Consider the following 11,148-nt stretch of genomic DNA (forward strand, 5'->3'; position numbering starts at 1 on the left):
TCGAGGAGGGCGTGGGCAGGGAGCCAGAGCTGGAAGGAGCTGGTTCCCAGCTCACTGGCTGGTGTGTGGATTGGGAAGCAGCAGTGTCCTTCCCCCCGTACCTGACATGCCTTGCCTTGCCCACCAGCATGAGGTGGTCAACTTTTCTGGAAAGGATCAATTTAAAGCACAGCAACCAGGGTGATGCTTCCAAAGATGCTGTGTTACAGCAGAAGCACAGACCTGTCATCAGTCTTGAGGTGCTGGGGGCCCCCTGCCCTAGTCCCTGGTACAGGTTTGACAGTGATGGATCAGAAATTGCTCTGAGCAGCCACCTGCAAAGAGCCACAGCAGCTCCTTAATTTGAGGATCACTAAGAGACCTGCTGGAGCGTTTGCATCCCCACATCACAAGCACACGATATCACAGATTAGTTAAAACATCTTCAGAAATCCCAAGAACAGCCTAATTAATGAAACAGAAGTCAACACAGGCTTCTTAACATTTATTAATTAATTTATCAGTGCAAAGCTGCTAATTAATGTCACGCTTGGCTGCAGCACAGTAAGAAACCTGCCAGCCACCACGAGCATTTGACAGCCTTGCAGATATGAAAAATGCCAGCTACACCTCCAGGAGGGTACACAGAAAGTACAACCCCATGTGATTCAAATCCTTCATCCTTCCTCCTCTTCCTCAGCCAGCAAGATGCTTGTGAGCTGCTCCTCAGAGACAGTGAGTTCCTGGCAGGCTCCCATGGCCTGGCTGAGGTAGACGGCGAGTATGTGTTTGCACTGCAAAGTTAACGGGAATGTCGTGCTCTGCCTGGACCAGGGATCCATCCTGGCCAGAATGGGTCTAATAAACCACATGGTCCCCTCCTGGCCTGCCAAGCCCTGGCACAGGTGGTGCTCTGTTTGCCCCAGTTCTGCCACCAGGATAATGTAACGCAGGGATGTGACACAGAAATGTGTCCTGGCTCCTGACACCCTCCCCACAACTGCAGCCAGCTGAGCCCTCCCTCACTGGCACCAGGTGAACTGCACCCCTCCATCAGCCAGATTCCATGTGGCAGTTCCATTAGTGGCACAAGCCCTTGTCCCAGGAGATTGGGGATTATAAATCTCTTGAAAGTCGGAGCAGGAGTGCATCATGAACAACAAAAGCCCTCCCCAGCCCTAGTCCCCTCACCAGCTGCAGCTCTCAGAGGCCAGTCACACAGTGGGTCAGGCTCAGCCTGCATGGCCAACTCAACACTTGTGTTTGCTCCCCTGGAACTTTCAGGCTGCTCATGGAGCAGAGCACAGCCTTCTCCCCTGCTCCCTGTCCCGGCCCCAGGCTGAAGCAGAGAACTCACCAGAAGGCTCACGCTCTTCTGCAACACAGAGAACCCGAAAGCAGGACATGTGCAGAAGTGGCAGGAGCTGTAGCAGGTGTAGAGTTTGCCTGAGCTCCCAAGGACCTAAAACAAAGGCAGCCAAAGGGTCAGAGGCAGCATTCCCTTTTAAACTCTCTCACTCAACCTGGACCTGGACTGAGCCCTCCCACCAATGATTCCCAGCTCACAGCTGGCAGGTGTCACAGTACAAGTGTCCCCAAACACTGCAGTGACCCAGCTAACCTTGAGGCTCCTCAGATTCCCCATGCTCTCTACAAGCTTCTCTCCCCACAGGTAAGGAAGTGCTCCTGCACCTCTGCTTGCACAGACCCCCAGCTCCAGTGACTTGTCTGCTGCCAAGGGACCAGGAGAAGGGCAGTGGCACCATCCCTGATCTCCCTGTGAGCTGCCAGCCCCTCCAGTGAGCTCCCTCCCCCAGTACTGGCAGACTGGTGGAGATGAAAAAGACTCCCTTGTCACACAAAGCCCAGTTGTGGATCCAGAGCCAGCACGGGCCTGGTGATGGAAGCAGAGCAGCAGGGAGCACTTGCAGTGAGGCCTTTCCTTTTCTAACCACCTCCAGTGGCTGGAGGCTGTGAAGGCTCTTGCTGTTCTGCTCCCAAAACCAGCTGCAGCTACTGGAATCCAGATTTGTCTGAATAAACAAAGTTGAAGTCTCCAGAGAAGAAGCCTCCCTGCTCCATCTCTGGTTTGGGAACAGCACTGCCTCCCTTTCCCACATGCTGTTCCCCTGCCAGGCTGGTCCTGAGGCATATTCCTGCTGCACCAGGGGCACAGGGTGCAGGCAAATGGGTGAGGGAAGCATTTGTTCCAGCACAGATAAACAGACAAGCAATCTGTGAGCTGCTGGAGCTGACTGCAGGATGTAGGAAAGCCAGCCTATGGATTATTATTTCTCTTTTGTTTTCTTCAAGAATGGAAAATAGCTTTTAGAAAGCTACTTTAAGGGCCAACTGCTCTGCCCTCTCCTGTGGCAGGGGAAGGATCTGCACACTGCACCCCCCAGACTCTGAGGGCACAACACACCCCTCTCCCACACCAGGCTTTAGACTCTGGCTAGATTTGTGGCTCACATACACCTAAATCCAAAGAAAAACACAAAAAAGTGCAAAGCCAGTGGAGCTCTGCAGAGTGCTGCTCCCCTCCAGGACATCCCTGGCACTCCAAGCCCCTCCAGAGGAACATTGTCCCTCCCAGTCCAGAGCTGCACTTGCAAGGGGAACCTTCTCCTGCCCCCTGAAGCTCTCTCTGCACCCTTTGCCCAATAGGTAACATCCAGTTTAGGCTCTCCCACAAAAGTTTCTATGCCTCAAAATCCCTCTTAGTCCCAGCAGATCCGGGACACATTCCCATTCCAGTGGAAACCACTCTTTTTTCAGTCTGGCCTTTACCCTGTAGTCCAGGCTGAGTTTGTTTCACTTGTGATAAGCTTGTTTTCCTCTAGCCCCTTTGATTGTTTTTTCCAAGATGAAGTATTCCGATGGTGCCTTTCCTCCAGAAGTGTTTTCCTTTGAGGAGGGGGGGAAGCCACAGACAGACACTGCCAGATTTGGGCTGAGCTCAGTGTTCCCCCATCCTGACCTAGATGGCAAGAACAGAACACAGCTTCTGCCTAATAAGGCAGAATCTAAAATCCAAAGACTAAGAGAGAAAGGTGCCTCTGTTCCTGGCCAGCTGCAGCCCAGCCAGGCACGGGGGTGCTCTCCTGGCCCTGAGATGCCACAAGATTTCCTTCTGCCACCCTCATCTCCAGGCATTTGCTGGCTGCACAATGAGGAAAAATCCCCTTGGTGGTGTCCCTGCCGGTGTGTGGGGACACAGGAGGGTCAGCTGAGGCACCGTGGCAGTTCCTGCTGCCACCAGCACACACAGAGACAGGCAGCACCACAGTCTGTGCCAGGGCCCAATGCTCAAACCCCACACAGTTCTAGGAAATGAATGGAAAAAGACATAAAAGAGAAGGACCTCATGAAAGTGCAGGATGTGAGCAATGCAAGTGGCAGCTGGCAAAAGGGCTAAAGCACTGCCTCTCCCCCTGCTCATTGGCTTCACTCCACAGCTCAGCATTCCTGCAACTTGGGCAGAGCTAAAGGGAGCCCCAAATGCTGCCTGGTCACCACTCTGCACTTCTGCCAAATCCAGCACAGCTCCACCATCAGCCAGATCCACCATCTCTGCAGCAGGTCAGGGTCATTTATCCCTGAGCTGGAGTTACATGGGTTGGATTCAGTCTGCAGCACAGGCAGGTGTCACACAGGCTCTCCTGGGATGATCACAACTCTGAGGTAACATCAGCCCCTGAACACTCCATCAGTGCTACTCCTCTATTAAGCAGCAAGGGCATTAATGCCCAGGCATTACAGCCCAAATCATAGCTTTCACTTGACAGAGAGGTCTTTCTTCTCTCATCTCAGCTCCTGAGGGCAAGAGCTGCCTACACTACAGGCTGCAGTCCTAGGGCCTGTCTGAGCAGAGTCTTCTTCCCCTGAAGCTTTACCTAAGATGTGCTGGGTGATATGGAAGTATCAACATTTCAGATTTGGCTGTAACGACCCAAAGGAGTTTCACAACAGGACCAGCCTCAAAGAGCTCAGTTCTCCAGATCCAGCTGCAAGTGAAAGCACCACCTCACATTCCAGCTCAACCACATCTGGGTGCAAAAGGCAGAGATGACTTTCTGGGGAGTAATTAAAAGGGATGACTGTGGATGTGTCCGGGCAGCCATGGATGCCCCCCTCTCCCCAAGTGCACAGAGCTGGGCTGCATGTCTACAGCACACACACAAATGAAGTGGCTCTCCAGTGCAGTGTCCCACCCAGAGTTTCGGTTCCTTTGACCCCAGATTGTGTTCCTGTCACTGCTCCAGCCAGTGGCCTCAAGGGAGGCTCTGCTCTTTGTTTCTGCATCTCAGACAGCTGCTGCTGAGGAAGAATTTCACAATGGGACCAACCTCACACCCCCAGAGAAAATATCTCTCCGGATTCCTCTGCTAATGAACTCATCAGTGTGGCCTTAATCAGCAATCAGGCTCCACCAAAGAGGAATGCTGCTGGGAAGCACACAGGAACCTGCAGGCAGGGGCTGCTTCCTACAGCTTTGTCCTGCATTAACTCCTGGTGACCAGCCCTGACCTACCTGTCCCGGGGTTCCTTCTCCACAGGGGAGCCCGTGGCTCCCTCTCCCTGCAGAGGCAGGAGGAGAGCAGTTCTGACACTTGCTCTCTTTCAGTGTGTTGATCCAGCTGTTGGGGCCATCAGTAGGTATTAATCAATGCCCTGCAAAGCTCTGCCTTAGCCTGCACGGCCTGACAAAGCTCTGCAAAGGGAATGTGACCATTCTCTGCCCAGTGGCATATTCAGACAGGCAACAGTAAAAAAGGAAAAGCCTTTGAGCGTTCAATTAATTATTGAGGCAGCTGCTGTCTAAGGGTGCTGGAAGCAGAGCTTCTTAGGCTTTATCAAATACCCACAGGCAAGCCCTCAATTAAAATCTAAGGCTGTGTTCTTGAGCACTGTATGTTTATGATTCATGACTCTCTGGAGGGGCTGTGCTCTCTCCAGGGCCCCAGAAGCGATAAAGACTCGATGTGCAAATGAAGCAATGCAAGCCCTGAACATGTGAGAAATGTTTGTGTCATTACCCAGGCCTGACTTCACAGCTCTTCTCTCACCCTAAATGACCCCAGAGCATCTCAGGACCTCCATTGGAGGAGAGAAGGATATTTAGAAATGTTCCTCTTGGCTGCTGTAACAGCGAACAAAGAGATTTCCCTTCTGTGGTGTGTGAAAAGCACAGCCCCAGGTTCAGCAGTGGAGGGGCTGTGCTACCTGAGGGGGTCAGGAGTGCTAAGTGGGAATTGGGTGCTCCACCAAATCTCTTAAAGGCTCCTCTTTTCACCTAATGAGCCTCAGCTCCACCTCCCATCCCGTGCTGTAAGAGGAGTTTGATCTTTAGGGCTAAGGTGAGCTCTTCTCCCTAAAATGCCATTTTATTAAGATGTTTCTGTGATTCACAGATTTGGCTACAAGTGAAGTAGAATGAAACCCACGGAATTTGGCCTGCATCACTTCCTCCCAGGCAGCAAGGATCCTCCTGCCAAGCAGAGGTCAAGAGGTTTGGTGTGCAACAGGGAAAGCAACGCAGTGATGGCAGATAACACTCTGTTGTGTACAACTGGTCAAGAGGAAGAACTTCCTTTGTTGCATAGGATGAGAGTAATAAAGCAAAATTAGCAATCCCTGGAAAACTTCCTTCTGACTGTAACACCCACAAACACATAAATTGTCTCTGACTGGCTGGGAGCCACAAAGAAGATGGCAGTGTACTGTGCTGTTCTAATTCTAGTCTGTGGCTGCTGCTCTCCACTATCACTTCTGAAGTTTGTAAAACACTGATATTCTCTCTGTGTTTATCCAAGTGCCCTTCCATGTTCTGCAAAGTCAGGAAAGTATTGGCTCACGTGCCAGCTGGAAAGCATCAGAAAGCAAGGCTGGAGAGGAGTGTGTACCTGGTACAGGGTCCTTCCACTGGGGGACGTGACTCGGGTGACAGAACATTGATCCACCAAATCCAAAGCTGGGACAGCACATGGGCCAAATATGAACCTCAGCCTGAAAGAGAATGTGTCTCTAGTTAGGTCACACCACAAAAAGAGGCCACCTGGCTTAGCCCTAGTCCATGGATGTGGCCCTATGGAGCCTGCAGCCAAAGCAAAATAAGACATGCTGGCAAAGAGAAGCTGCAGGAAGGAAATCCCAGGGGATGCAGCTGAGGTTACAGACAACAGGAGTGTCACACACAGAGCCCAGTTATCCTTGCTGCAGTAACTGTGAAACTGTCACTTGAGCACAACAAGCATAAACAGGGATTTTACTGGGAGCAGCACTGGAGCACAGGGAGCCGGATTTGCTAAAGGGAAAAGGGGCTTGTGCTCTGGGACAGCTTAATTGTACATCCAAGCTGTCCTGGATCAGGTGATTGATCAGTTGGCCTTGAATCCCACCTCCAGTCATGGTCCACACATCATGCCTTGGAGCAAGGACAGAGCCAGGATGACACAGAGCTCCTGGAGCAATAGGAAGTGCAGCAATGGGGCTCCTTCCTCGTCCCAGGGAAACTGGTTTAAACCCTGGAGGATGAATGAGTCATTTTGTAGTGATGGAGCCTCCTCTATCACAGTCACAACTGAGGGATAAATTATTCTTTCTCTACCCACCAAACTGCATAAAGAGGAAGCAGGAAACTATCAGGGAATGACGTAAGACACTCCACTGCACATGGAGCCACCAGATAGCAGCAGTTTTACATCTCTAATCCAGCTACAAGCAGGGCTCAGAGACAGCAAAATTATCCCAGATAAACACCCAGGGGCAGCACGTGCTCATGTCCCTCCACTCTCCCTAAAACCCCTTTCCCCTTCCTTCCAGGTAGGAATGCACTACTGCCCAGCATTTATGGATCAGAGAGTGCCTGGGATGGGGCACAGACAAGGCTAAGCCAGGTTTGCTCCCAGCACCTTGGCTTCAGTGCTGGGAGGCAGCCCCACAGAGGCACTCACTTCTGTCTGGCCACTGCTGTGCTTCCTGCTGTAAAATTCCACACCAGCAAGTGGAAAATAAAGAGCTGTGAGTCCTTAAGGCACAGCAACTTCCATCTACACACTCCCTGCACATCCCTGCAAGGAGGATTTATCTCCTGCTGATGCCCTGCATGGGTATATGATAAGCTGTATGTTAAATATGGACATCTGCACCTTTAGCCTATTGTCCAGACAGCTTGTGGGCTTAAAAGTAATTCTAGACCTGCAAATCCAGCTGCTCTGAGCGTGTTCCAAATTGCTCAGGGGCAACTCAGTTAACTTTGCAGACCTTTCATCCGCTGAGAAAAATCTGTGTAGTCTGGATTAGTTACAAGGGTAAACAAGAAGAAAATCAGCAGTGATGAAAAGATAGCACAAAACATGAGCAGGAGAAGGAGGAACGTTTCCAGCTCCAGTGAGGACACACCAAGGCAGAGCCCTGGCAGCCCAGCAAGGCTGACCTACACCTCTGAGTCAAGCTCATTGATAACAAGCCAAGCAGACAGACTGATTCCAGGAAGACCAAAACTCCAGTTGCACAAACTCAAGGCAATAAGGACTGGCTTCATCTGAGGGCTGAGGAGGTGGGTGGGGGAACGCTTAACGTAAGACATTCCTTAATGATTAGGCCTGGGACTAGAAGGGGCTGAGTTTAATGAGTTTCAGTAACTCTTTCAAATTTAGGGAGTTCTTTTCTCATGTATATAATTTGATCAGTTTAACAGGACTTCAAGGACTTCAGAGATTTGGAAGAGATTCAGAAATTAAATCAGAATACTTCAGATCTGGTGGTTACAGGGGATTGATGGAAATCTGACTGCCAAGAGTTACCACCCGACCCTTATTAAACTTAACATGGGAATTTCTTTATTTCTCTTTTCTTTTGTGATGAGAAGGAAACAAAAAGAGACTTGTCAAATCTAATCCCACCCTTCAAAGGCCGTTTTGGTCCCAGGAGGGGGAGCCAGCACACCTTTCACAAGTGTTACCTTTCACAAGACAACTTTAACACAAAGGGATTAAGGCCTGAAAGGGTTCCTGGTGATCTCTTCTCCTGGTAGGCAGGAACACACACTTAAAGATAAATCTGAAAAGTCTCTTTTCACTGTGACACTGCCTTTTCTCCACCTTCAACACCAATTAGTGAGGGCTGATGTTGTGAAACTTGGATCTCTTAGGAGACTTGCTTGGGAACGACTGAAATGTTCACAAGCTGCAATCAACACAAGGGTGATTACACTGACCTGAGAACAGCAGAAACCTCTCAGGGTAATCTTCAGGTTAACAATTCCCTCGTGCAGGGAGATGATACATTCACTTCTCCCTTTCTATCACACGTGCCCATGACTCAGAACAACTGACCTCAGGGTGCTGCTGTGCTCACAGTGATGGGGACACAGTGAGATGCAGCGACCTGAGTCACCCTGAAGCACAGTCCACTCTCACAGAAAACTCATTCCACATCTGAGGGTGGACTCAGAGCTCAGGTTAAAACATCCTGGGTTTAAATTGGAGCAGGTTCTTACAGGAGATGTAGTGACACAGAGAGAATTCCACGAATTTCTGGAAAAACCCTTGAGATGGTCTCTCTGAACCTGCATTTCCAGCACCAGCAAAACCACGCAGCAGTTACACGTTTCATGCAGCACGTGGTCAAACACAGGAGAAAACCAGCAGTGCTGTGATGAGAGCTGATCACCAACTGCCCTTTCAGGATACCTGGGACAAGAATTGAAGCAAAAGATACTCACCCCAGCAGCAGCTCATCAGGGACTGCAAGAAAAAGAAAAGGAAACGTGATTTTGCTGAATTTCCCTACTGTGAGAAACAGTATCACAGGGAGGCCAGTGCCTCCCTAAGGTACCCCCAGAGGCCACACAGGACTGCAGGGCTCTAACCATCCTCTCTAGCCACCAAAAAAGCAACAGGGAGCAGCAAAATTATTGCTATGGTAGTGCTAAGGCACTTACCAAGTACAGCAATCACAACCCCAGGGATTAATTTTAAAAAGAAATGCAGAAGCCCACATGTACTTTCTTTTATGATATCCTACTTTTAAAAGCACACAATAAAAGCCATGGGGCCTCAACAAATTACTCTGTCACTTTAAGGAGTTGGTTAAAAATATACATATATATTGTTTCCCCTGAAATTCTTTTGGCAAGAGTTGAGAACTCAACTTTAAAAATGTTGTTCTTTTCCCAGCACAGACTTGCAGGGCACCACTAGTTTATGGCTTTTAATGCAGCACACAGAAACATCATGTCTTCAATTATTGGAACTTCTTGTTAAGCTGGAAAGTTACACTTAAAAAACCCAGTCTGTTTGTTGTACTAACAGCTCAGGCTCTGCTTGTCCAATCTGATCTTTCTGTTATCACCCATGGGACACAATGTACTATGTCTCCATATCCCACTGGAAGATCTGGATTTTTTTACTTTAAAATCTTTTGTTCCAACAATTAAAAATATCCTCTATGACTTGCACTGCCGGTTTGAGTTTTCCAACTTTATTTTAATTCTCCAAAGTGATTGATCAGTTTGTTTCCACAGCTCTGTCTCAGTGTGTGCCTTGGTACCATTGTGCTTTAAGGAGAAATACACCTTCAAAGGAATGTTGACTTCTTTTTTTTTCCCTTAATTTACAACAGGATTTAAAAAGCTCTTTTAAAAGTCACGTGTAGATTTTGGATCTGCTCTAACCTGACAGGAGCCATGCTGCAAGTGTTCCAAAAAGCTGCCACTGGGGTCACTCTGACAGTTTAGAAAGTAAGTGTCTGCCCATTCCTCACTCCCACGTAGTGCTCAGACACACTTCTCTGAAGGCTTATTTGGTTGCTTTTAGTGCAGTTAAAAATATTCCTTCAACAGACACTTTCCTTAGGAAGAGCCATTCTGTGCTACTTATCAAGTAAACACAAACATTAATACTCTCTTAGCACAGATTACAGAAACAGTCAGTGATCCAAAGTGCAGGGAAGGTAATTGTTCTTAACTAGCTGCTGGAATTGGCCAGGATTTCACTGTTGGCTTATGCTTGTTTCATTCAAGCAAAGGGAAGTTTGTTCCTTGCCCTGAGATCACCAACACATCCCCCTCTGCTGGTCAGTCAAGCAATGGGATCAGGTTTATGAAGACTTCCCTTTCAACTCCAGTTTTGAAATTAAAATTAAAAGCAGCATTACAGAAGGCACAGCAAAATTCCTGCATAGAGGGATGTAAATTATCGTCCCTCAAGTGCAACCACATCCACCAGAAGATCTAAGAAGCAGCATTACCTTAAGTACCACATTCAAAAGAAGTGTCCCAACCAATCTAATTTTTGAATTTGACTTTGAGAAGGGGCTGCTCCCCATTATCTGTGCTTCACATCCCTTTGTGTTGTCTCCACAGAGGGATACAAAGGTGAAGCCCATCCCTGAGGCAACAGGGTCTGCAGAGGATGCAAACAAGGGGTGGCCAAAGACCCTCATCACTGCCTGGGTCTCACAGTGGCATTACTGGCCACTGCCTGCTGGGCTCATCCTGCTTTTCCTTTACATACCGTGTGAGGTCTCCTGAAAAGCCTTTTTGATCTCTTTCAGAAGCTCTTCTGCTACTGCTGGCAAGGTACTGCCCATCCCACTGGCACTGGACTCATCCCTGGAAGCGAGAACAGGAGACAGTGGGAAATCATTAAGGTCACTGTGGATCCCACAAACCAGGAGGGTGTATCCAGGCAGTGCTCTATCCCAATCCAGCAACAAGGCCAAGGAAGGGCATCCTCAGCAACTTGTAAAATGTGTTTTTCACATGTTCTGGGAACACAGGATTCCTCACAAACACGCGGGTCTCTCAGATGCCCACAAGCACACACAAAGGTCCCAAGGAGGGGACCGGGGGCACAGGGATGGGGACAGGGGGAGGCTGTGCCTGGAGTGTCCCGGTTCCCTGCACAGCCCTCCCGGCCTTGGCTGCCCCGGAGGATCCCTCAGGGAATGGCTGCTCTGCACTGCGGTCCCCAGGGGCTCCCGGGGCTATTTAGAGCCACCCGTGCTGGGACAGCGACCCCGGGTCACAGAGCCACAGGATGGGTCAGGCTGGAAGGGGCCACAGTGGCTCGTCCGCTCCCACCCCCCTGCTCCGGCAGGGCCACCCCAGAGAACATGGCACAGGATTGTGTCCAGACGGTTCTGGAGTATCTCCAGTGAGGG

At 49.7% G+C, this 11,148-nt stretch overlaps 1 protein-coding gene across 1 annotated transcript; it reads right to left on the minus strand.

Moving 5' to 3' along the window:
• Nucleotides 1-469: 469 nt before the first annotated feature.
• ZSWIM7 (zinc finger SWIM-type containing 7) lies at nt 470-10,601 on the minus strand. The gene is made up of 5 exons (XM_018076797.1): nt 10,500-10,601; nt 8,708-8,729; nt 5,886-5,988; nt 1,337-1,441; nt 470-773 (listed from the first exon to the last, which is right to left on the minus strand). The coding sequence occupies exons 1-5, from the start codon at nt 10,573-10,575 to the stop codon at nt 657-659; spliced, it is 423 nt and encodes a 140-aa protein (XP_017932286.1). The 5' UTR covers nt 10,576-10,601; the 3' UTR covers nt 470-656.
• Nucleotides 10,602-11,148: the final 547 nt, after the last annotated feature.

Source organism: Manacus vitellinus, unplaced genomic scaffold, assembly GCF_001715985.3.
Source record: "Manacus vitellinus isolate BGI_N305 unplaced genomic scaffold, ASM171598v3 scaffold_32_pilon, whole genome shotgun sequence".
Lineage (NCBI taxonomy): Eukaryota > Metazoa > Chordata > Aves > Passeriformes > Pipridae > Manacus > Manacus vitellinus.

What these genes read in the sequence shown, in the direction of transcription:
- ZSWIM7 (XM_018076797.1), bottom strand. Translation starts at nt 10,575, where the DNA reads ATGGGCAGTACCTTGCCAGCAGTAGCAGAAGAGCTTCTGAAAGAGATC. An exon ending in TTTTCAGGAGACCTCACACG is followed by an intron (nt 8,730 to 10,499) that starts GTATGTAAAGGA and finishes TTTTTCTTGCAG; the next exon opens with TCCCTGATGAGCTGCTGCTG. An exon ending in CCTGATGAGCTGCTGCTGGG is followed by an intron (nt 5,989 to 8,707) that starts GTGAGTATCTTT and finishes ATTCTCTTTCAG; the next exon opens with GCTGAGGTTCATATTTGGCC.